Source organism: Anarhichas minor, unplaced genomic scaffold (assembly GCF_050575085.1).
Source record: "Anarhichas minor isolate MPS153535 unplaced genomic scaffold, ASM5057508v1 ptg000028l, whole genome shotgun sequence".
Classification (NCBI taxonomy): Eukaryota; Metazoa; Chordata; class Actinopteri; order Perciformes; family Anarhichadidae; genus Anarhichas; species Anarhichas minor.
In genome coordinates this window covers 5,122,039-5,147,286 of record NW_027466474.1, presented here as the reverse complement: position 1 = coordinate 5,147,286, position 25,248 = coordinate 5,122,039, and the positions used below count along the sequence as shown (strand labels likewise).

The following is a 25,248-nucleotide window of genomic DNA, read 5'->3' as shown; positions in this document are numbered from 1 at the left end:
ACTAGCAACCGCTTAGATCGTCTATTAGAAAGATAATCTACTACAAGTCACAAATAATGGTAAACCGTGCAGTTTGCAAGACGTTTAGTTCATGTTCAAAATGCTGCAGCCTCTCGTGCAACGCTATTCTCTTGCAAGTGGACGTGGAGGAACTCACATTCTTCAACATCAGGGTTGAAGTTTTTAGTAATCACTTGAGGTCATGAAAATGTTTAATCTTATTTTTACAAAAAATGAAAAATAAAATTATTTTAAAATATTGGGTTCAATTTTGTTTCTTCTTAACAGTAAGAAGTGAGAAACTGACATTTAAATACTGGTTATTCTGTATTTAAATAATAGGGAATTGCCTTTGATAAGGATTTTTTAAAAGTTTCTAAATATAATGTATCTGCAGCTGAAAAATATCTGAAAACTATGGAAGACCATTTCTGACCGCAAAAAATGAATAGAAATATCACTACATCAATTTTTAAATTTACAAAAAAACAAAATACAAGAAGAAGAAAAAAAAAAGAGAAATTATGAGATAGAAAGTCGAAATTGTAAAAATACTTTAACACAACAGTCATAGAAATAGCTCTTTGACTAAGGTTACCCTACATTTGACATAAATGGATTGTGAGTCCATTGAAGACTACTTTAAACGTGCTTTACTACACTTCAATTGCTTGCTGTTTCACATGGGATTGTACAGAGCAAACGCACCCTAAGGATTTTCAGCAAGAAGCAGCTCTGGAGTAGAAATAATAAAACCGACTTTCTATCTCATCATTTATTTTTTTGTAAACTGTAGTGATTTTTTTTTTTTTTTGTAGTGATTTTTCTTTAATTTTATGTTTTTCTAGTGATTTTTATTAAATTAAATTTTTTTATTAAATTTTATTTTTTGTAGTGATTTTTATTTATTTATTTATTTTTTATTTAATTTCATTTTTTGTAGTGATTTTTTTTTTTTGTAGTGATTTTTATTTTATTTTATGTTTTTGTAGTGATTTTTATTTAATTAATTTTTTTAATTTAATTTCATTTTTTTGTAGTGATTTTTATTTAATTTAATTTTTTAATTTAATTTCATTTTTTGTAGTGATTTTTTTTTTTTGTAGTGATTTTTATTTTATTTTATGTTTTTGTAGTGATTTTTATTTAATTCAATTTTTTTATTTAATTTTATTTTTTTTTAGTGATTTTTATTTTATTTTTTGCTTCCGGAAATGGGCTTCCAGAGAAAACTTTCCATTCACACAGCAGCATTTTAAAGGCTTTTCTTGGTTCGTCCGCGTTCTGTCGGTTTCCGGGAAAGAGTGAGAGTGACACCTCTTCACCTCTCACCGCCATCTTTGATATCCACGTCCCCGTGAGGTCCGAGTCCGGCTGCGAGGTGTTACGCGCTTTAGAAAAAAAATACAGAGAAGGAAAACTTCATAGAAATGGCGGAGGGTGCTACGACTCTCAAAGGCTTGCGAGCCCAAATGGGTAAGAAACATCTTGTCAGTCGTTGGTTATTTTTTCACCCAGTTGTGTCTTAATATGCAGTCATCACTTTTTAACGTTTACCAGCAACTGCCGCCGCTAAACCGGGTGATTTGAACGCGTCGTAACGCGGAGAGCTTGTCTGGGCTAGTCACGTTAGCTCGCTGTCCCGGTTTACATGCTGACAATGGATGCGGAAAAATATGCAACTTCTTCCCGAGCAGATATCTTACGTTATATCGATAAGTTACGTAGAAAGAGCTTTCGACTTAAAGTACTTGTGGTTAACGTTAGCTGAAGTTGTAGCGTGATGTTTGGTAGCCTAAGAGCCGGTTGACATATCACGACTTCAACGTTTGGGTTGGCCTTAACGCGCCAAGCTCACTTTAGCTTTACTTGTGCACAATTTAATAATCACGTTTCCTTTCAAAGTACTGGTGTGTGAATATATTAGACCGGATTGACAAACGTCTAACTGCGCGGTAGACGAAGCTAACTGCGTTGTAAGTGGTATTCAGTCAGTAGCTTAGATAACGTTGCTCATCACTTGGGGATTATTGTCAAAAGTGATCATCTGCTATCCCGATCAGGAAGAGTTCAGGAAGCGCCTTTCAGTGCACGAGTTCAAACCGACAGACAGCTCTTAGTCCAGCCACACACCAGCAGGGTTCACAGTACTTCCTGCCCCTAAAAACTCCTCTTATCTTCTACAGAAGTGGTCGTTTCTCCTCTGCATCCTATTGGAGAGTTATGCTTATTTGTTGACATATGGCACAACCCCCTCCTCTCTCCAGGGAGGGGAACTACAACAATGTCTGACCTGAATCTGAGATAAAGCTGGAGTGTCAGACGCCGTCAGACACACTGCTCTGATAAGAGAATGAGGCTGCATAGTTGCATCTTGATGAAGTGATAAAGGAGTTTTGGTTGGTCCAGTAGCCCAATGTCATGTGGGTCTATATATATGTGCCATCTGCAGCAGCAAAGTCTGTATCAATGCTTCTCATCCACGCCTCAGCTGGCCCCCTCCAGACGTAGACATGGATGTTTACTGTGACTGCATCTGTGGGCATGAATGCACAGTTTGTTATGACTCGAGCTGCAGTTGGGCTGATGTTTTTTTTTTTAGTGTTTCAGGGTAAGAGGGAGTTCTCTGCATACCCAGTGTGGGTGTAGGCATGTTTTACTCCTGGCCATAACTGGACTAGTCCGTATTCTTCCTCTTTCCCTTAACTTTTCCATTCAGTCTTCTCAATCTGGAATTTACATCAACCCAATTCTGCGGTTTTATGAAAATATCCACAACATCTCAAATGATGTGAAATGTAGGACTCCTGGATGTCAGTTCGCTCGGCCTTCAGCCGAAGCAGAGGACTGACAATAATAATAAAACAATGTAAGGAATCTGGTTCATGTGCACGATCGTTTCCACAAGAATGTGAGCAAGGATAAAATGTTCCCTGCTATTACGGAGGGAGATCACACTACTGCAAGGTTACCCTGATCCTGGCTCAGCGCATGCTGCTGCTGCTGCAGCATTAAAAGCACGACAAGTATTTCTGAACTGGTCGTATTTAACCAAACGAGGAAATGGACCGGCCTCAATTCCAGCGTGTGCTGTAGCTTCTTGGATCCACTTAGCATTGCTCCACTAATGTCCCACGTCTGTCTATCTTCAACCTTTTTTAACAGGACGTGTTACAGTATAAGTGTACACACACACACACACACACACACACATCGAAATATTTGAATAGCAAAACATGTTCATTTGTATAGACTAAGGTCAGACCATCGTCAGGATAGTCTGGTCGAGGCATCAGTTGATGCCAACTTAGTCTAGAGATTTGGGGTTTGAGGATAAATTCTCAATGAAAAACGATTACAAATTGTCCAATTATTGAAAGTCGATTGCTCTTGTTGATGTTGGCAGACTGTAAACAACTACATACCACTGGAACACACTAACGATAAGTTTAGTTAAATAATTACAGGTGTAATAGACTAATAAAGTTTAATTACGTTCTGCTTTTTGTCGTGTAGCTAGTAAGTCCAGAGTACTTGTAATTTATTGATAACTTTTGTAGTATAGTGTCTGCAGTGTTCATAAAGAGAGTTGAGCAAATACTTTGTATATTACTTAATACAACTAACTTAATACTATAAAGACTGTAAGTACTCTGTTTTAGCCCCCAATGCCTTATCATAAAGAAATGAGTTAAAGAGCCCAGCAATAACTGGATTGATCGTAATAACTAATAATGCATTTGGATATGATCAGATCCTTTTAATGCCGATCTAAGAGAATATGGTCCACCTGGAAGAAGAGACTCCCGAGGAAACTGGGATGTGTCATCGTTATCCTAGCAGCACTGCAAATAGCCAAGGCTTAACTTTGCATGAACATGTCCCGAGTAATCCCATAGAAGATCTGGTGTGTGTGTGTGTGTGCACACATGTGTGAGCGTGCACCAGCAGTGTTATCTGAGGACCAGAAGTCTTGAGCCGGCAATGGGAAGCTCTGTGTGACATAAATGGCCAAGAAGGTTGATGTTTTAATTGAAAACACAAGACGGGTTCACTGATTGTTTGACAATATTAACAAAGTACAAGTTGTTTGTTTTAAGATGTTTTCGTCAGTGAATTAACCCGTTGTGTTTGGATGGAGTTAAAGATCCCGATGTGCTTTTAGTACTCGGTGGCTTACGGTTGTCCACCCTTCATTAAGCAGCGCAGACACTTCCTGTGCTACAAGCTACTTAATTGTACCAAGAAGCTGAGATCGTTAACGGCTGCAGTTGGAAGGAGGGACAAAAAAAAAGAGAGTACTAACCCACTCTTGCTTCCCCACATCGTCTAAAGATGCTTGTCATTTAGAGAACTAGCATTTGATCAGTGTTAGCATTCAGCTAGAAGAGTTATGATGTAATACAGGTTGGCCTGTTTCCTGTTAAGTGTTTTTCTCGGCCTCCACCAGCCCCCCCCCCCCCCCCTGGTTGTCTTTACTGCCCCCATTACAATCAGCAGCCTGAAGGTTGGACCACATCCATATTTATATGTATACGTGCTGCACTCTGAATGGTTTTCCTTTGTTCTTTTGAGTTGTTTCTACTCCTGAAACTACTGGATGATGCTGTAATCTGAGTCCAGACACTGGTGGTGGTGGCTGATGAAATGATGAAGCTGATTATCCTCTGACTGGGCGGTGATGTGGAGGTGGAGGGGCGCGTGTAAAAGCCACATATATGTAGTAAAGGCATAGACACAATCATATTTAATAAGACACAGCAGCAAGATGATATGCTAACAATGTAGGTGTGTCACTGTGCTATTAGATAGAAGAGACCTGCTGATGAGAACAGCTGATATCGTGATCGACAGCCCCAAACAATGACGGCAAGGACATGATAAGAGCGCGTGCATGAGAGAAGTGAATAGCAGAAATATAGGAAAAGATCTACCGGCATTCAAAAGAGTAGTCTACGCTAGAGCTTCGTATGTCACGGCATTACCAGGCAGCCGGACTACAGACCACAGACTGAAATACGTCACATTAAACCACATGATAAAGCATCGTATTTTAGGTACGCCCACTGCAGACTGGATCTTTAACCGTCTCCAACAAGCTACCTGAACAAGTGATTGATCATTGACCATTGATCAAGCCGTGGTATAGTTGGAGGCCCGGTTAATAACAGTTTAGCTGAAGCTATCAGTGCAGCGGCAATGATTTATGTTAATGTGTGCAAATCTCCATAGGGATGGATTGATGACTCAGCTCTCCTCCTCTTATCGTCTCTTTCTCATTTCTATGAGCACACCTGGCGCTCTCATTTAAGGTCTTCAATCAAAGCATGAATGTGTGAGTCTGACTCACTCTTCATGTTGAACAGTGAGTTCAGTGAGTAGGTACATCCGCTGCGGTTTGTGGCACCCAGAAATTCAATACAATCTTACGAGCATCAATGTAACAGAAGGCCTTGTATAACTGGATGTTGTGTTAAGTTTTAGCTTGATGTTTGTTACCTACTCAGCCGCTTTGCTTTCCTGTCTGCTTTTACTTCCCTTTTAAAGACCAGAGAATGCAGAATGAAGTCCCGTCGTGCACTCAGAGGGTGTGCTATCGAAACGTAGCATTTAGTCTCACAACTACATCGTGTACATTCTTTTATTCAGTGCAAGTGGATACGTTTTGAGCGGCTCCTTCACAGATATTATCCTAAATCTGCATCATCATGTCATTCACACGGTGTTACTGTTGATATACTTTATATTTTACAGCCCACACTCAGTAATTGTTGCATGTAAGGTGACGCATTAACCTTTCAAAGCGTTCCGATGTGTTCTCTCTGTTTAGATATGAATCATCTCACTTCAGACTCCATGCCTACCTTCATACAGGCCTAAGCACGATTAAGAAGCTCGTCATCCATGCTGAGCTTCCTTTTCTTTAGTAGAGATAAATGTGCTTTCTCTTTCTGTTTTTGATTCATGTTTTTGTTACTTTACCCACGTTTATCCAAGTCATCAGTGGGGTTGAAATAGGGAGTCTTATATCTAAAGTGAAGTGACAGGTACTGTCTACTTTAGCAGCACACTTCGAACCCTCATAAGCTACTGCTTGACTTGAGAGCATCAATGCTGCTGCAGAATACACATACTCGATGTGTGTGATTACTACAGCTACTTCAGGATGATTGTTCTCTATGAGAGTACGGCTGGGCAATAACTCAATATGATAATTAATCGTCGTCAATCACGGTGCACAATAAGTCTGCTTCCTTTAGATTGATACTAACAAGCGCATGCTACACTACGACTCAAAATCTGCAGAAAATGTGAATTGATAAGAATTCAGCGTATGGGAACACCTCAGTGTAGTTAAATCAAAGTGTCGTCTTAATCACATTACTGGTATTTATTTTTGCACGCATGTAATTCTGTTCCTTTCTCACTTACGTTTTTAGTTAGATTAGAAAACCCTCCATAGTTTACGTTCGTCAAGTATGTAAGTCTTACTCAGGAGTATACAAAAATAGGCGTTACCTATTTCATATAGACCTTTTATTAATTAAATTACCAGAAAACATGCTTTATGGTGACATACAGTATATAAGTAATGACCTATATTAAGACCGCCCAGCTCTGTGTGTGAGTTATGTAATCAGTCCGGATGCCCGGCCATGTTTCTCAGTTCTCCATGTCTGCACAGATAGGTCTTCCTTTGGTCGAATGGTGCAAACAAAGCATATTCAATAGTGAACAAGTGTTATCTCTCCTTATTTGTCGGTGTCCCGTTCACGTGAGAACGGCCCTTTGTCCTCCTCTGGTTTCCACAGAGTAAAGGTAGATGAGCGTAGAGTCAATTTCCATACTGATAAGACTTGCACGCCGTGATCGGTGCCTGCGGTGGGCACAGCACGGATGTTTTCCACACGGTAAAAGGCATTTCCTGCTTCGATGACGTTCATCACGAAACCATTTCGGTTCACTGTGGCTGCTTCTTTTGAGTGAAATGTCTGTAAGGCGGCACTTCTACAGCTGCTTTATCACGAGAAGCCTTCTGTGATTCGCTGGTGCAGTGTTTGATGTGAAGCAGCAGCAGCAGCAGCATGTTGATGTCTTTTTATAATTAGCGGTGGGTGAGGTGACAATATTACACACGCACATGATCATGACTCAGCACATCATGCCACACGCAGTGGACATTTCTTATCTTGTCTCCCCTCTGACAGATGAGGGAGAAGAAGCATTGTTGATTTCAATATATTTGGTCAACAATGGATTTCCTTTGTCCACGCATTTTCACTTTATCACCACAACATTTGGTGGTAGTAGTGTAAAGCAGTGTTTCAGAACGTCTATAAATCACGAGAAGAACAAAATTTGTGCATAGAGACGTACATGTGATTTATTGAACCATAAATATCCTAAAACGTTTAAATAAACAGTTTGGCCTTTTTAAAGAGACAGGGTTACATAAGTAAAAAAAAATGATGATAACAGCAATTTTGCCAGAAAGTTGATTATTCAAATTGCATGAATTAGTTTGAATGATTATGGCAACAGTAGGAACTAGTTGAGTTAGTGAAGGAGACATTGTGAGACTCACAGAACACAGTTGGAAGTGTTCATCAGTAATGCGAACGTCCCATGACTGACCATCGGTTTGCCGCTTTGTCAGCACTTCTGCGATGCTGAATACACATCGACACAGAAGGAAATAGAGCAGAGAAAAGGCTCGATCATGTCCTCACCGTTTCCTTCCTTTCTGCCCCTGTATCTCCTAACCACGACTTTCCCATTAAAACTGTAGTTTTTACTGAAGAAAGTGCTTTTAACCCTGTGGTAGTCCCGGTGGGAGAGTTGAAGTATTTGCTACTTTAAAGGTTTTGTAAACTCCTGCAACAAAATGTAAGCTGTTGCATGCAGCACACTGACATCTTCTCTCTGTGCTGCTTAGAAATCACAACCCCGAATTAGAAAGCAAATCAGTTTGCTGCAAGCACAGGATGACTTGGAAATGTATCCCGTATTGATTTTTAAAATGTTTTATGGAATAGTTTTGTAGAATGGTGTCCACTCGCGGGCTTAAAGTTTACCGGGAAGCTGACAAGGGTTCGATTCCAGACACGTCTCTCACAGCAGCCCATCCCTGTGAGCTGGTCACAGAAATCCGTGTATGGTCGGTTACAGGGTCGACCATGAGGGATGGGTTGTGCCAGACGGCTGAATAGCCGGATTGTTCTGTAGCTTCAAATGTGTTGGATCGCTCTTGAACTAGCATTCCTATGGAAAACAAAGCACAGAGAAGAAACAGCTGATTTTTAAACTGTATTGGTTTGGATCACCCAGAGCTATTCTGTTTCCTAGACATTATCTGATAAACCTGCTTCCTCAGTCCTGACATGATGTGACTCTAGTTGTGTGTAAACTGTGTGTGTCTCTGTGTTTTCCTACATACAGCTGCAGCTGCACAAGTACAAGCCGAGGAGCGGCGCAGCCTGTCAGGGAACAGCCCCGGACCTACAACCAACGCACCAGCTAAACCTAAGGGGAGTAGGCCAGGTAAACGACACCACGCCTTGACACAGAAACAGACTGGTTCCCACTGATACCGCCCTGTCACCGCTGTATTGTCTCCCGTAACCTGAACCATTAGATGCAAGACAATCCACTTCCACCACCCTGTCAGTATAGCTTACTGCAGGTAATCCGTAGTCATCATCTTATTACTCTAACCATTGACAAAGCTCTTCAATGACGGTCACACGTCATGCTCTTGTAACACTATCCTGCATTGTAATCCCCCCCCCCCCCCCCCCTTTTGTTCTCCGAATAAGCATTGCTTTATATGTTATATCTTTTAACCACATATACACATGTACACATGTGTTGCAGTCATTGACGGTGCTGCTCTTAGAATAGACGACCGGCTGCGAGTGGCAAAAGAGAGGCGGGAGGAGGCAGAGAGACAACAGGGTAAGGGCGTGGTCCCAGTTTCTTCTGTGTGAAGTTATTGTAGCCCGAGCTTAAGACAACATGTTAAGAAGTTACTTTTTTGTTGTTGTTTTTCTGCACCTGCAGTTTTGAAAGACTCTCAGGTCATGGAGCGGGAGCGCAAGGCCAAGGTGCAAGTGGAGCGTCAAGTGGAGGAGCGTCAGAAAAAGGTTGATGACCAGCGAAGAAAGGAGGAGCAGAAGCGACTGGCTGTGGAGGAGAAGAGGAAACAGAAACAGGAAGAGGAAAAGGTAACGGAGGGAGTCTCAAGAGCCTCAGAGCTGTTGGTTGATTGATTTGACTCTCTTGACTTAACAAATTGAGTTAACATAGAAACACAGGTTTACGTGTCGCTCTGCTTTAAATGACTTGCATTTCTCTCTACGCCTGCCCCTGTAACGCTGCAGGAGCACTACGAGGCGATGATGCGGCGGACGTTAGAGCGGAGTCAGCGAGTGGAGCAGAGGCAGAAACGATGGTCCTGGGGAGGACTGGCTACAGACTCAGATGGGCGGACAGGTAGAGGCCACTTCTTCACCTTTTTTCAAAACAAGACATGAAAGTGGTTCCAGCCACAATGCACATGAAAGCAATATGAAGCTATTTTTGCCAGATGACACTCAAGCCGGTATTGATACATATTCGGGTGGAAGCGCAGTTCCATCTGTTTTTGTTATTCACAGATATAGTGTGATTGTGTTCCTCCACGATAACTAGCTGCTATAAGCTTGGGAGCTACGCGTGAGAGAACTTCGGCTGCTTTAAGTCATTTTCAGGGGCAGCCATAAGAGCTCAGCCTTGTTATGAAGCTGCAATGTAAACGTCAATTGTTACTAGTCTGTGGAGCTCTCTCACCACTACATGTGAGATCACTTGACCCCTTCGTACAATCACTCCCACTATTTGACACTCAAGCAATAAACCACAAATACATGGGTCATTTAAATTATAGGTTGTTTATATTGTCGAGGCACCAACTGACTGTCGTGATTCTTTGGTGCATAGATTTTAAATACTGAGGTCAGCATACTTACTGCTGTAGGGACTGGGTGTCAGCCAGGCTCTTGTCTCCCTGCTTGTGTGAAGGATGTTTCTCAGCATCTTGTACTCTATCGCTCCTCTCTGGGAGCTCTCTTTTCCCCACAGGAGACTCTGATGCCGGCTCTTCGTCTCCAGTAACTATAGTTGTCTCCCCTGCCTCGCCAGAAAAGCCACTGAGGAGTCGACAAGGTTTTGTTTGTTGATCATTTGCTCACCAATGTAGCATGGACTGGCACTGGCACTCTAGATAGCTCGGTCACCTTCTACGCTCCCCCCCCCCCCCCCCCCCCCCCTGCAGTCTAACTGGAAGCTTCTCACTAACAGTGTTCGTATGGGGCCGATGTTCTTAACGTGCCTTGTGCTGGGTGACTAGCTGCAAGTGTAGCTTCAGGTTGTTCACTCACTCACACTGTCGAGCACTTCCGGGTCACATGGGCGATTTTGCATGGAAGGCCGATTGACTGGCACATGAAATAAACAGGACTTATATCACCGTTGGATTCTTTGGCACGCATCATGTGATGTTGGTGATGCTCTCCTCTCTGGAGTGGTCAAAAAATGAGCTTCTGTTGTTTACTAACCACCGTGCCTGCCTCTAAAACAACGACTTTGTTATGGTTTGTTGAAAATGAACCCTTTACATATTAGGATCTTGCAGAACCTTGTACTCCCTTGTGTGCACCCAAATGCCCTCCTCCATTGGCCAAGCTCCAGTGTAAACCCCGCCTCCCCTGTCTGTCTCTCCTCCTCCCTCTCAGTGGACAAGCGCTCCACGTCCACCATGAACCTGAAACAGCCGTCCGAGGCTGGCATCAGCAAACGCCTATCCACCTCCTCTGCCACCCTTATCAAATCTCCCGACAAACGTAAGTCTCCTCTCTTCCCTCCCCCCCCCCCCTTCCTCCCCTCCTCATAGGCTCCTTCTCCCCCTCCCTTCTTCCTACCCTCCTTGGATTTCTGTGCTGTTTCTTAACCGACGTAGTCTATTATCATTCAGGTAAATGTGTTACTCTGATGAATAATGTCCTGAGATCTACCAGGTGACCAACCAGATGATCTGGAGTAAACCTACTTTCTCTTGTAACTCTTAAGCCCGGAGTGAACTCTGACCTCTGTGCTCTCCACATCCAGGGCTTTAAACGCAGACTCACTGGAGCGCTGACAGACTGGTAACAAGTGCTTGAGCTCTCTGGTTCCAGCTAATTCTGAAGTAGCATGGCCTCTCAATCCATTCACCGCGCACCTCTATGAAGCACTGGATTACATTTTCAGAATCACAAGAGGTCCCACGCACCACATAGTGATTCGTTTATACATTTGCTCATAGTGCAATAGAAGCTTGTCACAATATTAAAAGCATTTTGATTCACAGGACGTATGAAAAACTAATCAACACAATCGGTTGATTCATATTTCTCCACAGCTTCTATGGGTTGCCAGTGCCATTTCTTCTTTCTGATATGGTTGATTGCTCTATTCCTCTCGACATGTTTAATATTCATGCTTTTCCTTTCCTAGGCCTATGAATATATTCTAAAAAAGAGACTTTGTACCGTTCATCGAAGAGGAGCGCCTTGTAAATTCATCATGAGGTGTTTCATCGTTGTCTCTCAGGTGTTAAGCAGAGGAGTTCGTCTTGTAATCGGTTGCCTAACAATGCTGCTCAGGCCAGTAAGGAAGACGTCAAAAAGCTTCAGGTGGAACAGACAGGTGCCAAAGATCCGCTCTCCATCCCACACTATGCTTTCATATTACAGATGGGGTACTGTGCACAGTTTAGCAAACCAGATGTAGAGCAAATATTCAACAAGTTCCATTATAAGATAAGATCTGTCTCAGCTATGACAACCACATAGCATTTTTTCTTTGTACATGCTAATGGTTTACCTGGATTATTATCCGATTGGGCAGTTGGAACTCTCCTCTGTGTACTTAGTCTGTTACACGTCACATCAGCTGCTGTCTGCCCCGGCCTGGTGACTCGCATAAGGCCAAATGAAGTGCACATGACTTGTAAAACTGTCTTTGGGGATTCCTTGTTGACTCCTTTCCAGCGCCTGCTCGGCTGTAACTCCCACTTTCATGTCCGTAGGCCGTTCTGTCAAGAAGAGAAGTTCCTCCCACTCACGAGTAAGTGAGGGCAGAGCACACACCCCGGCCAAGCCCGATAAGGCGTCAACGGAAGATCAAGGTGGCTAGCATGAACAATCGGCAATCTGTGTTGTCATGCCTCTATCTGCATCACTCAGGCCTCCGTTGTTATTAACAAGCATGCTGCTATGACGTTAGCTGCTCGCTCATTCTGAATTGGCTTTTAAAACCTCATCAACTCTGTCGGCGACTAAGAGGTTTCGGGGATAAACGCTTGAGCTCATTTCAGTGTCATCAGCTATATGGGTTTATAAACCGGCCAACTCTTCTTTCTATGTGTTCCTTCCGTCTACGTTCCCTTCTAATTAAGTCTTGCTCACTCACTCTGACTTACCCCCAGGCAGCCGCTAAGCCTCTCTAACGTGTCATATGTCTGTGATTTACTGGGAACATTGTGCTCCTTCCATGTGTGCCTTAACCTTTCTGCTGTCTTAACCCACCAGATCCTGCACTGTGCTATGTTCCTCACTGACAGCTTATCTTGTTTTAACCATTTATTTTTTTTATTGTTTTCTTTTCAAATGACAACCCAGGAATGGTTTTGTTGTGTGCCGTGTCTGCACTAACACAGTGTATTGTATTGTTGTCACAAAGTGTTGATTGTTTTCTCTTTCCAAGATGACGTCGTAGCTTGATTAAGTCACTAGGCTCGTGCTTCGGCGTGGTGTGTGGCAGTGCCATCCCACCACAGCACCCCCGGAGCACCGACACCCCCTCCCTGCAGTCTGTGTATCGCCGTTAACCACCGACGCTTTGTTTGTCCTGTAGCGATGTCGGCATTCGTTCGGAAGATCGGCTGTAAAAATGTTCCTGTTCGGTATACATGTTTTTTCTGTAGACAATAATACAACACAGCTACCGTCATTCAAACTGACTTAATACGTCCCATCAGCTAAAATACCTTAAATAATAGAACACAACTATAACCGTAACTCAGACGAATACCCCAGGTTCCTAATACCTGGGTGCAGAGCATGCCGCCATGCCCCAAGGGTGAGCACTCAGCAGCTAACAAACAAGTCTGTCTGCAACAGATGTCTTCTCAGTAACAGCTCCAAAGGGAAGTGTGTGACTCTGTACTCTCCTTTTGAAGAGCTAGTATTTACAGAAACACTTGAACTCTTCTTCTGGTGTGATTTCCACTTTGTAGCTGAGATAGCAACAACGGACTAAATGGTGAATTGTTAATTCTTTCATTTCATGGAAGCAAGAGATCTTTGTTTCACCATAGGTGCTTTCATGATATCATCACCATTGCAGTCAGCCTCCTTGTTTTTTTTTTTCATCAAATGTGCCACCTTCTTCATGTTAATCATAGAGCAGTTTGCACAGCAGAAGCTGAAGAACTATTGCCCGGTCACAGTCACTTTTAGTTTTGTTTCACTTCTCATCTTCCTACCCAATCGTACTCCTCTGTCGTCTTTGACGGTCACTAATGGATTGTTTTTCCCATCAGCACACCTCCCTCTACCTCCAGGGACCATTGATTTGACCTTATTGTCTACTTTGACCACTGTTCTAACTGATCTTCAGTTACCAGACAATCGGTATTTGGTCTGTCTCAGCACTTTTCCATGGCATCCTCTCCTTACCGTCTCTCACCGACGATCCTCACTTTATTGAACATCACTGAAAGTTAACAGATTACAGACAGTTGGAGCCCATGTAAGATTACTGAGACGTGACCTTTGCTTGTTGATGTTGATTCTCTCCTGTTGGTTAAATCACATGGTGACCTTTCTGAACTTCATTGCCCCCCCCCCCCCCTGTTTTGCCTTCACCCCCCATTCTCATCCACTCTTTCCTTCTTGGCCTCTTTTGTTCTCCTCTGTTTTTTTTTTCGGGTGACTTTTCGGGCCGTGTAGCTCGCAGGCCACCGGCTGGCCCTGTGGACGGAGGGGTTCTTAGTCGCCTGCTCAGCCCCACCCAGGCCTCACTAGCTAGGAGCAAGAGCGCCGCCGCCCTGTCAGCTGAAGGAACAAACGCTCCAGGTAACCTCTGAAACCCCGACAAAGAGGAAGGATGGCTAGACACAGAACCCGGTCCTCCCTACTCTCCCTCGGTTTATCAGTAGAAGTCAACCCAGCGGCCTTCTGCTTTAGAAACAATCCTCTCAAAGTTAACAGTGGCCTCTCGGCGGCGGTGGTGATGTAATTACCAAAGTCTTTAAAAGCGGCTATTGTAACGATCAGCTGTTTTATGTTATGTATGTACAGTACAGCAAAGTACACTCATGTGAGAGAGCATAGTTACTCAGTAAATATTGACACACACACACACACAGGTCCAGCTCACATGCATTCTTACACAATTGGCTGTTGTGTGCTGAGCTGAGCCGAGCCGAGCGGGGCAGACTTGGCCGGGAGCGTTTCTCTGCGTTTGAGGAGCCTCAGGGACCATGCTGGGAGATTTGCTCTAAGCTGCTTACCTGTTGGTTCTCGTTACGTCAGAATGAGACCGTTGTGCCACTGCATGTGTTCTGGTAGTGAGACCAGAGTGCTGGGGGACTCCATTACTGGCATATCCGTGGGATATATTGGCTCGATGTCGCACTATTCAAACTCAGGATGTCCCCATTCTGGCATTAGATTTTGGGCTACGGTATTTAAGGCAGAGATTATGGGTATAAATAGTCCGAGACTCGGCATACTGTAAGGACTGCAGCTGTATTCCCCGTGCTGGTTTTAGGTTGTGGTGTGTTTATTGACCGGCCATTACAAACCCATTAGCGGCTATAGATCTTCTGCTAAGTATGGCCCCAGTAGAAACACGACGCAGCAGCAGCGGTAGCTCATGGCAGGATACGTTTCACAGTCAGCTGGTCAGTGGTCCGAATGAATAACAAAAACCCATTTGTGAGCAGGCAGTGGCAGGGAGAGTTCCTCAGGTCTCAGGATTATCATGGCTAATCCCTCCATCTGACACAGCTACTGGACAACAGTCTTTACTATCCGTACTGCCTACAGGCTGCACGACACAGCAGCTCAGCATCAACAGTTTGGATCCGGTGGTCCTGATTACAATTTGAGATTTGTTTGTGTGTGGAAGTCTTAAGATATTGTAAAGCAATGCTTATGCCAGAGGCAGTTTTGTCCTGAAACAACAGCAGATGTTGCATTCAATGTCCAATCTAGAGTCTGGAGAGTTAACTTATAATGTCAGGAAGGACAGAAAGATTGCAAATTCTCTTTTTTTAGTTACCGATACTGAACACAACAAACAACACGATCAACATTCTTTGTGCGTTTAGTGTACTAATACATCCGTGTGATATGTGTTTGCCGTCTCGGTGTTTGTGGTAGGTTTTGTGTAGTGTGTGATGTGGTTCTTGGTGTTCGGTTGTGTGTTCATGTTGTGTCCAGAAGCTTTGGTACCTGTGGAGTGTCTGGGTTTGTTTGTGAGATTGTTGCTCTCTGCTCCTCTTGTCTTCAGTAATCTCCAGCTCAATCAAAGCTTCAGAAATCAAGCTGTTGCCTGCCTAAAATGCTATTTCTAACAACTCGCCTTTTCTTTGTGCTCTTGTCCCCTTACAAATCACTCTCCTTCATTTCTTTCACCCATCATCTGCCCTCCCTTCCTCTCTCCCTCTGTCCCTCTCTTTTTCCCTCCACTGTCTTTTATTCTTCTTTTCTTCTTTGCTTTGCTGCCCACCTCGGCCGCTTATCCCGCCTCCCGTTGGTTATGCTCCCATGGCCGTGCGATGACTGTGTCTTTACCAGAGTGTCACCTGTGTCCTCGCTCAGCTTCGGCCACTCCCCTGGTCCCACCGCGGGGGCCTGTGCGCAGCCGCAGCATCGACCGACAGAAGAGCGGCATGACCACCTCCGTGTCTGCCGACGGTGCCCTCGACCCCTCAATGGTGAGTTAACGCTACCAACACCACTGGCCAGAATCTGACATTTACAAGAAGACGTGTGTAATGCTCTTAATGATAAGTGAAAGCTTAGTGAACGTCATTCCTGTGCCCTTCTCCTTAAGCTGTGTTTTTGTATCCTCATTAATAAGTATGTATTATATGGCTATGTGAGTATATGAGAGTTTCCAATCTTGTCTATTTTCAAACTACAGACTGGTAACAATATTATTTAAGTGAGATGTGTGGAGCAATGAGAATGATATTCTGGTTACAGGAATAAGTTCCACACTGTAAATCAAACTGTTTTTGAAACTGTTAGGGAACAGAATTCAGAGATTACACAGTAAAATGTATAATGTCGTGCTGTGTTTGTAAAACCATGTTGCCTTTTAATTTTGGCTAAAGTTTGGTTTTATTTCCATGGGAAAGTATTTGAATTTGACTCAGAAAATACGGACGGACTATAAAAACATTTTAATAGTGGACGCATGATTTGACGGCACACAGACGTCTTAACTAGTGAGAACAAGTTCAGTCTTTCCTGCATTTAAATGGCCGCTCGGAGAAATAAGCAGACGCCGCCAAAGACCCAGACGGACAGATTTATAAGCACATATCCGGTTATTTGCCTGTCAAAGTACTTCTGCAGGATGCTAAGCAGAGGGAAATGTTGCTCCTCCGGCTGTTCTCTGACCTTTGCTGTTCACTCATAATATGAACTTGTTGATTCATCGCCAACATGCTAACACTCATAAGTGATGTCTCGGATGTTCTCACTTGGTGGCCTGTAGTGTCTCTCTCTCACTCTGTCTCTCTCTCTCTGTCTTTCTCTCTCTCTGTCTCTATTTCTTTCTCTCTGTCTCTCTCTCTCTCTGCCTGTCCTCTATGACTGAAGGCCTGAAGGCCTTCATTGTCGTAGCATGAGACAAAGGGGTCAACAATGGCCTGATTATAGTCCGACCCACCCTGACCCTGGGGCCTAATGCCATCAAAAAAGTCTCACCATGTCATTGTCCTCTCTCCTCCACTCGCACAGATTTCTTTGTAGATAATTGAAATTCACAGCTTATCACTCGAGACACTTTGATTAAATTGTGTTTTTAAGTTGGATGCGTTAAGCCGCCTCACTTCAGTGGGGCTATAGTAAAGTTACTGCTGTGAGTGTCTTTGAGGTGACTTCTGGACCTCTCCTTCATACAAAGACACTGTATTGCTCCAATGCTATATTTACATAAACAGGAAAAGAATGTCTTGTCCCAGTTGTGAAACTGTACACCAATTGCCTGTTCACTGTCCTGCTTTTCCTTTCCGTCTCCAACTGACCCTTTTTTAATGTCGGTACAACTTGATTTACAACCATTTCTGATGCAGTGATATTTAAATGAACAATGATTATAGCTGCGGGTGTTTGTAAGGAGTTGCTAGCATGATCCTTGTTCAGTGATGGTCATGACTGACTTCTTCACGTCTGTCCCTTCTCTGTGGGACGACAGAAGGACAAGCAGTTTACATCACCTGGAGGGCAACGTCCCTCCTCTCCATCTTCCACCCTGGGACGCAACCGTTCACCCTCCCCCGCCCCCAACCCAGCCCCGAAGAGGACGCCCTCCCCAGCCCCCAACCCAGCCCCGAAGAGGACGCCCTCCCCAGCCCCCAACCCAGCCCCAAAGAGGACGCCCTCCCCAACAGTACCCAAGTAAGACCACAAGTCTTATCCAACACAGCTTTAGTGATTTAGTGATATTTTGCTTCAAGTGTTTTAAGAGTTTGAATGCAGCCTTTCATTTTTGCTTTAATTTTAAAACACACATGGACGCAACTCACACTTTGTTCTGACAGGCAAAGTTCCAGGACACGCCCACCCTCACCGGGTGCAATGAAACAACGCCCCCCATCCCCCCAGCCTACGCCGGCCAAACCTCCACCTATCCAGAAACCAGCTCTCACTCCAACAGGGCCCCCCACCTTGCGAAAGAGGGACTCCAAGTCCAAGGATCTGTGTCCTGTCCAGGCTATGTCTCCACAGTCCTCTGATTCCAACAAGACCAAAGAGAAAGATGGTGAGCAATGATAAGAATACAGTCCACAATATACATGTTTTACTGCACCTCATTCAAATATATCTGACACTATAGAAGGTCTTTCATGATGGTAAAACAGACATGTAAAGCAGGTCCATATAAAGGCAGGCTGACAGATTTTAATAAGTCAGTACCAATATTTGTGAAGGCTGATTGTTGTTCTGGCAACAAGGATGTTTGCACGAGATCATCGGGACATGGCGTCTGTTTCATGGAGGGAAGTGACCCAGCTAGACATCAATTTCCTCTTATCTAGCTTATCTTATCTTATTTAGCTCAAAGTAATATCTTAGTGGACTTGTTACTGAAGCACATCTTGATCCACAGGATCACCTTTGAACATTGGGTGCTCATTGTTATACATACTGAACTAAGGGAGTGCAAAAAAGGAATAGAAGGAGGAAACAATCTTCTTTGCTTAACCAAACATAATGTTGTACATAAGAATATTGCTCTCATTTTATTTTCAAAATCGTCTTTTTTGTGATTTTAGCTAACTTAGCCACTTAATGGCAACCAGAAACAAATGATCAGTCCTTATTCCCTTTAGACCGCTCGCTCTCACAGCAGCACATTGATTTGACACACGTGTGCATGCGTGCGTGCGCCTGTGTGTGCGTGTGTGTGCGCATGTGCGTGTGCGCATGTGTTTGCGTGCCAGCTTAGGTTGCAATAAATCTCAGTGGAGCAGGAGACATATTAAGTTCCATCTGGAGTCACATCCTGTTACAGACCCGGGATTGTTGCTGCTGCCACCTCCTGGAGAGAAGCATGATCTGCAAGATAAAACAGCTCAGTAATGCTTTATTACTTTATGCAACTGTGCATTAGAAAGATGTAAAAAATAAAATGTAGGTGGCACAGTTTAGGTGTGTATGAAAAGGTAAATTCATAAGTTGTGTAATGTTTTTGATTCATTAAAACTAAATGAATGTCTGACTGTGAGACAAAAATCAGAAATCACAATATTTTCATGTGTGGCAGTCCTGCTCATCAATATGCAACATTTACTAATGCACTCAGAGATATTAACGGGATAATTGCTGAACTGTGACTGTATTCCCACGGTGTTCTTTCAAAGAGCACAGAGATGATCATGTGAAAGGCTTGTTATTCTGCCCCATGTCCTCCTCTATCACGACTAACCTCCTCCAGTCTGGCTTCCTCTCCTCTCAGTCATCAGTCACTCTGCGTCCTATGGTGGGCCAGATGCTGTGGCCTCGGGTCAGCACTACATTGAGAAATGGGTGAAAGAGCGACATAAAGTGCTAAAGAGATTTTCGATATTTGTCTTCCCACCCGTCAGACCCTAAAGCCTCGACGGGCAGCAACACGGCCGCCGAGGCAGCCAAGATTCTGGCGGAGAACCGCCGACTGATGCGAGAGCAGAAAGAGAGAGAGGAGCTGCTCAGGGTACAGAGGGAGGAAGAGGAGAAGTAAGATTATTTTAAATTGTTCAGTGAATCTTAAAAACACAATCTTTTACCATTCTGTCGTCATTTTGTATGCCTTCAAGCCATTCACGGCTGTTCCTTTACTATCCCAGGCTGAGAAAGGAGGAAGAGATGCGTTTAGCGGAGGAGGCTCGACTGAAGCGCTTGGTGGAGGAGGAGAAGCTCGCAGAGGAGAGGAAAATCAAAGACGAGGAAGATGCTCTCCTAGCGGAGGAGGAGCGGGTGAGAATGGCCGAAGAGGAGGCGGTGAAGCAGGCCGAGCTCCAGAAGGAACGGGAGGAGGCTGAGGCCAAGGCCCTGGAGGAGGCAGAGAGAGTCCGTGTGGAGAGAGAGCGCGTCATGCAGCAGAACCAGCAAGAACGCATGGAGAGGAAGAAGGTACGGACAGACTGATGCATCTTCTCTTTAAGTGATTTATTCAATGATCGTATAAACACTTTTCGTGTTCCCTCATTGTGTAGATCTCAACTAAACATTATCTAAAAAAAAAGAAATGCTTTTTTCCATTTCAGAGAATTGAAGAAATAATGAAAAGAACAAGAAAAGGGGACCAAAGTGACATGAAGGTGAGCGCCGATTCATTCAGCCTCATCGTCGACACTGAGTGTGTGTGTTAACGTGTTGTTTGTGTGTCCTGCGTAGGGCGATGCAGGAGATGACGATAAACAGGAGGAAGGAGAGGAGGGAGAGGAGGGAGAGGAAGGAGAGGACTGTGAAACCGAGAGTAAGTGTTCCCGTCCTCTAGCTCTCACACAGACGGCAGGTTTAGAAGAGTCATGCATCACCGCATTTATGAATGTGCTGCTTTGTCACAGAGAGTAAAGGTGTGTCGTCCCCCCTGTCTTCGTTTGCATACACTTTACATACATGGGTTTACTAAATTCTCAACGTGACCTTTTTTTTTGACATTCAATTCCGTTTCCTCCGTTGACGTCGTAGGCCAGTCGGATGACATCGCCGAGGAGGACGACAAAGACGAGAGTGGTCTGTCCTCTGGTGAGCCGGAGGCACAAAGAGAGGAGCCCCTGGGCAGCGTGAACGGGAAACCAGAGACGGACGACAAGGAGAACAACAACGGCATAAGCACAGCTGAGACTCAGGCAGGAAGGTATGACGAGAGAAACCACAACGACGTATGAAAGATTGGGCCTGGAGCTGAGACGGACGAACACATTGTTAGCTTTTTCCTTTTAGAGAAATCTCTTATTCACTTACCTAACCATTCACCTCTTTCCTTCCTCCCCTCTCCTCTGCAGTCCAGTCCCTAAGAGCCGCCTCGTCGAGGGCTCGGAGTTCCTGAATGAGCAGGACTCCGCCAAGGTGGACTTGGTTTCGGGTCTCAATGGGAAATCCAACCAGTGGAGCTTTGAGGAACTCATTGACCTCAACGTCCACTCTAAGGCTCTGCCCCTCATCAAGGCGGAGGACTGTAACCAGGTCTTGATCAACTGTGACGGGAGCTCAGACGGGACCAGGGTAGCCTTCGAGGACAAGGGAACCCCCGTCAACACCCTGCATTCCTCTAGTCAACCCATAGAAGCCCTTTCAGGTGAGGAGACACTTACACTTATTCACCGAACTGGAACGTATACTCTCTGACATAATCTTCTTAAAGACCGTAACTCATGTCTCCTGTGTTTCTGTAGAGATTTGATGCTGCAGCCGTTGCTGAGAAGCCTCTTACTGTTGCACTCGTAAAGTTCCTGTCTAGCTGAGCTCCTTTAGAAGATGTCCCGTATCAGTCCCCAACAGCTTCCTCCTCTTTCTCCTCCTCCTCCTCCTGAAGGAGGAGCACAAGGTGAAGCGGAAAGACCACCCCAAGTGCTACATTTGCACCCCACATTATGAGGAAACGTATATATAAATTATATATATATATATATATATATATAAAAAAAAGTTATGCTTCAGGGAAATTCCATATATTCCATCAACATGCTTGCTTCAGGTCTCTTTCCTCTTCCTCTTGTGTTCATTTTTTGTTTTTCCGTTTCGTGTCCAAAATTTGATGATGTTTTTTAAGAGTTCTGTCTTTGTCAGGGGTGCATTTGATGTAATTTATTAATTTTGGCTTCTTTGTTATTGTAATTATTGTTCTATGTTTAGTCTTTTTTTGTTTTCTCTTGTATGAGAATATTCCAGGACACGTGCACATCTGTCTGTGTGAATTGAGCAGCGCGAGTTAAAGGAAGGAACGTTCTAATACATTGTGTTCTGTCTGGGGTTCGGTGAGGAGAGCGTCCCAAGTTTCGCACGTGATTCATCTAAATTTACTTGACCCGGCTGCTTTGAGCAGCATCCAGCAATATGGCCTTAGCATTTTGTTCCCTAACGTCTAATTTAAAGTGTGCATCATATGCTGAATTGGGCTGAAGCTCATACACGCACCGTTTAGCAATCCTCTGTCGTGCGCTTACGCTTGGGAGTGGATTCTGTATTCGTACTTAACTTCAGACCCATTTCTCCGTCTCCCGGCTTCTCTCGCCATGCGTTTGCTTCTTTGGCCACTAGAGGGTATCGGAAACACAACTCCCAACTGTTACATTTGAAGCTGAAGAGTGTTGAGATTCCTTCACAACACCAGTGAATTCACATGTTCAGTGAAGTTTCTGCAGTTTGTTCACGTAGGGCTCGTTTAAGTTTTGTTAAGTTTTTACATATGTATATAGAGTTTATGTCTCCACTGACTGCATCTGCACCACACACCTGTTTGAACCACCATAACTGCAACATACCACCTTAACAGGTGAAGTCATTCACAGCTGTTTCTGAACTTCTTAAGGCGGTCTGTGTTTGTTACTGAACAGAACATGAAGGTTAGCCTGAAACTAAACATTTTCAATTATCTGGTTTTAATTTAAGCTTTACCGACACATCCACGCGCACGTTTCCAGCCGTCGTTCTCTCCGTGCGGCTCTTTCATCAGTTACATTTATTTCCCATTAACTATCCCATAAACTCTCAACTCACTACCTGCTACATCTGACTAAATGCATTTCAATTCTTTCTTTTTTTTATAATATAAAATTTGGCTTGTTTTGTTTACATATGAAAATACATTTCTACATATATTTAAGTGTCATTGTATTGTGTGTGTGTGTGTGTGTGTATATAATCAGTATTAGGCAAAAGAAGCCATGTTTAGGATGAAGTGGCGTCAGGATGTGGATAATTGAAGTCTCTGTGTATGTGACCGTGCTATACTGTGTTAGCTTTCGGTTCGACTCGTGCCCTGTGACGGGGTTGTCGGGTTACGTTTGGGCAGCCTGGAAAAATTAACATAAAGCCCTCTTCCACATGAGCTCTGCAAAATAAATGGGCCACTAAACGTTTCTCAACATTGTGTGTGTGTGTGTGTGTGTGTGTGTGTGTGTGTGTGTGTGTGTGTGTGTGTGTGTGTGTGTGTGTGTGTGTGTGTGTGTGTGTGTGTGTGCGTGTGCGTGCTTTCGAGCGCTTTCAACCCCATATACCTACGCCCTGATTCTGAATATTGCCTCACAGAAACTAAACACGTTAACATTTTGATGGCCAGTTGTTACAGCCCTCAGCAACACGTCTGACCCATGAACAAAGTCATGGCTGTGCCTCTTAACAACGCTTTTAATGTCCTCAGATAGGTTTTATATGGTGTCACAGGGTTTGTGGGGATGCTGTTGGTGGGGATACTTATGGTTGGCATATCAGATGGGGTTTTATCTATTCTTTGTAGGATGAGGCGGGGCGCATGCACCAAACTAAATATGACACAGGTCAGACTGCTCTTCATGAACTGTATTTAAATCTTGAATACCCGATGCTTGAACAGTCCGAGCACGAGGTTTAGGGACCTTTTTATTTTTGCCTTGTTCTCTGCTGTCTAACTAAAATCTCTTTGTACATGACTGTCTTGGAGCTTTCGACCTTCGCTTTGATTAATAAGCTCAAAGAATGTAACAGACTCCATACACCGTCCTTCATTATTCACCATGTCTCTCAGAGCTGCCCGCCTTTTGGCTTTCCTTCATTACTCATTTAGAGAACACGATACTCTTTGCACTGTCACACATGACTCGCTATGTTTAAAGAATGGTTTCTGAGGAGTCATTTTACTGTAGAGAATCGTAGGAGAGTTGCGTGATATTCTGGAAGAGAGGAAGTCATTTGTTCCTTACCGGATGTTTTAGAAGTCCCATTAGTATCCCAAACTTGCCTACATCCAAATTCCCCCCAAACCCTTCCTACTCATCTTTCCACTCGAGTAGCACCTGCTGGGGGGGGGGGGGGGGGCTGCTGTAGCTGTTGTAGCTGCTGCTTGAACGGATACTGTGTCTCTTCCAGATCCTGCTGTATCTTCGAGGGCTCGAGTGCAGAGCTGACTGCTTTAAGTCCTCAACTTTGTCTTTAACAATAGGATAGAACGGTGCCTTAGAATGATATTTAGTATTTTTATTGTATCACAGTTAACTAAGAAAGCTTTTCCTTACCTCGGCCTCGACAATCAAGTCTATCCAACCAGGGCGACTAAGTGAATATTTTTCTGGAGGATTTACAGACCTAACAATGCCCTGTCCACGCTTAAAATGTGTACTGTAAATATATCTTAAGTGTACTGAGATGATACAAACTGTTAATACAAATAAAGTCTTGCAAAGATGCTCTTTTTCCATGTTTTCTTGCTGTAGAGAAATAAGAGACTTCCTTCACTTCCTCATTTTACATTTAACTTAACTCAGTCTCGAGTGCAGTTCAAACGTATGTAACAGATTAACAATGGTTAGTATGTATGTTAAAACCCATTGTACACTGTCATGATACATTTCATAAAAAAGTCATAGTATGTGATGAAAAACGTCATTAAAACAATTGTATAAAAAGGTCTCAGTATTTAATGAACATTTATTAAAAAAGCCATAGGTTAGTATGGATTAACATTTTTATTGAAAAGTCAGTTTAATTTCTCATAAAAACAATTAAAAGGTTTATGTGATAAGAATTAATTTCAAAAGTCATTGTATAGTTTGTCATAAAAATTCATAGTACAGTATGACTGAAAAATCAAACGGTCCTAAAACATATGTTGTCGAAAAACAAAGTCAAAATATAGCATGTTGAAAACGGTAATAGTATAGTCATCATAGTATATGATGTCAAAAAAAAGTAATTAAACAGTCTGAGTAAAGAATGCCAGGAATAGTCATAAAGAAGTTATAGTTTAGTATAATGTAAAGGATATATTATAGCATCGAAGGACAACATTGGGATCGGGCCCCAATCTCCACTCAGACTTTGATGCGCGTTCCCGCAAAGTCCACTACAGGGTTTAGGGCTGTCCCTCTATCAAATCGTCCAGTGTTTGAGGGCTTTCTTACAGACATTTTGAGCCTTTTATGAACACTTTCCTTGGGTCTGCATGTCTGCAGACTTTGCCTGAGGGAATTACCCACAATTGATAGCAATGTGACGTTAAACACGGGGTTACTAGTGGAAGCCGGAGATGTAAACAAAGGACAGCAAATGTGTGTTCAGCCTGATACATTTACACAAAAACAGTCAGATGGTACATAAAAACACATTAAAGCAGAGGAATGCAAGCATAGACTGTTTTATATAGATTTATTCATCGAACATATAATTTAATTTTGTTATTAAAGCTGTTTTGACAAAAATAGGTAAATAGATCATTTGAAATTACCTTTCAACTTGTGAGAAAAGA

General features: G+C 43.4%; 1 protein-coding gene across 8 annotated transcripts; it reads left to right on the top strand.

Moving 5' to 3' along the window:
- Window positions 1–1,347: 1,347 nt before the first annotated feature.
- On the top strand, window positions 1,348–24,189 carry map7d3 (MAP7 domain containing 3). Of its 8 annotated transcripts, none has more exons than XM_076104009.1 (20): window positions 1,348–1,476; window positions 8,440–8,541; window positions 8,875–8,955; window positions 9,061–9,224; window positions 9,381–9,492; window positions 10,120–10,203; window positions 10,773–10,880; window positions 11,629–11,724; window positions 12,107–12,205; window positions 14,031–14,156; window positions 15,909–16,024; window positions 17,515–17,717; window positions 17,861–18,081; window positions 19,409–19,538; window positions 19,649–19,934; window positions 20,069–20,122; window positions 20,199–20,280; window positions 20,496–20,664; window positions 20,813–21,105; window positions 21,203–24,189. In XM_076104009.1, the coding sequence occupies exons 1-20, from the start codon at window positions 1,431–1,433 to the stop codon at window positions 21,208–21,210; spliced, it is 2,580 nt and encodes an 859-aa protein (XP_075960124.1). In that variant the 5' UTR covers window positions 1,348–1,430; the 3' UTR covers window positions 21,211–24,189. The 8 variants fall into 8 exon arrangements, with proteins under 8 accessions (XP_075960124.1, XP_075960123.1, XP_075960125.1 ...); XM_076104008.1 differs by having other exon boundaries at window positions 15,885–16,024; XM_076104010.1 differs by lacking the exon at window positions 8,875–8,955 and having other exon boundaries at window positions 15,885–16,024.
- Window positions 24,190–25,248: the final 1,059 nt, after the last annotated feature.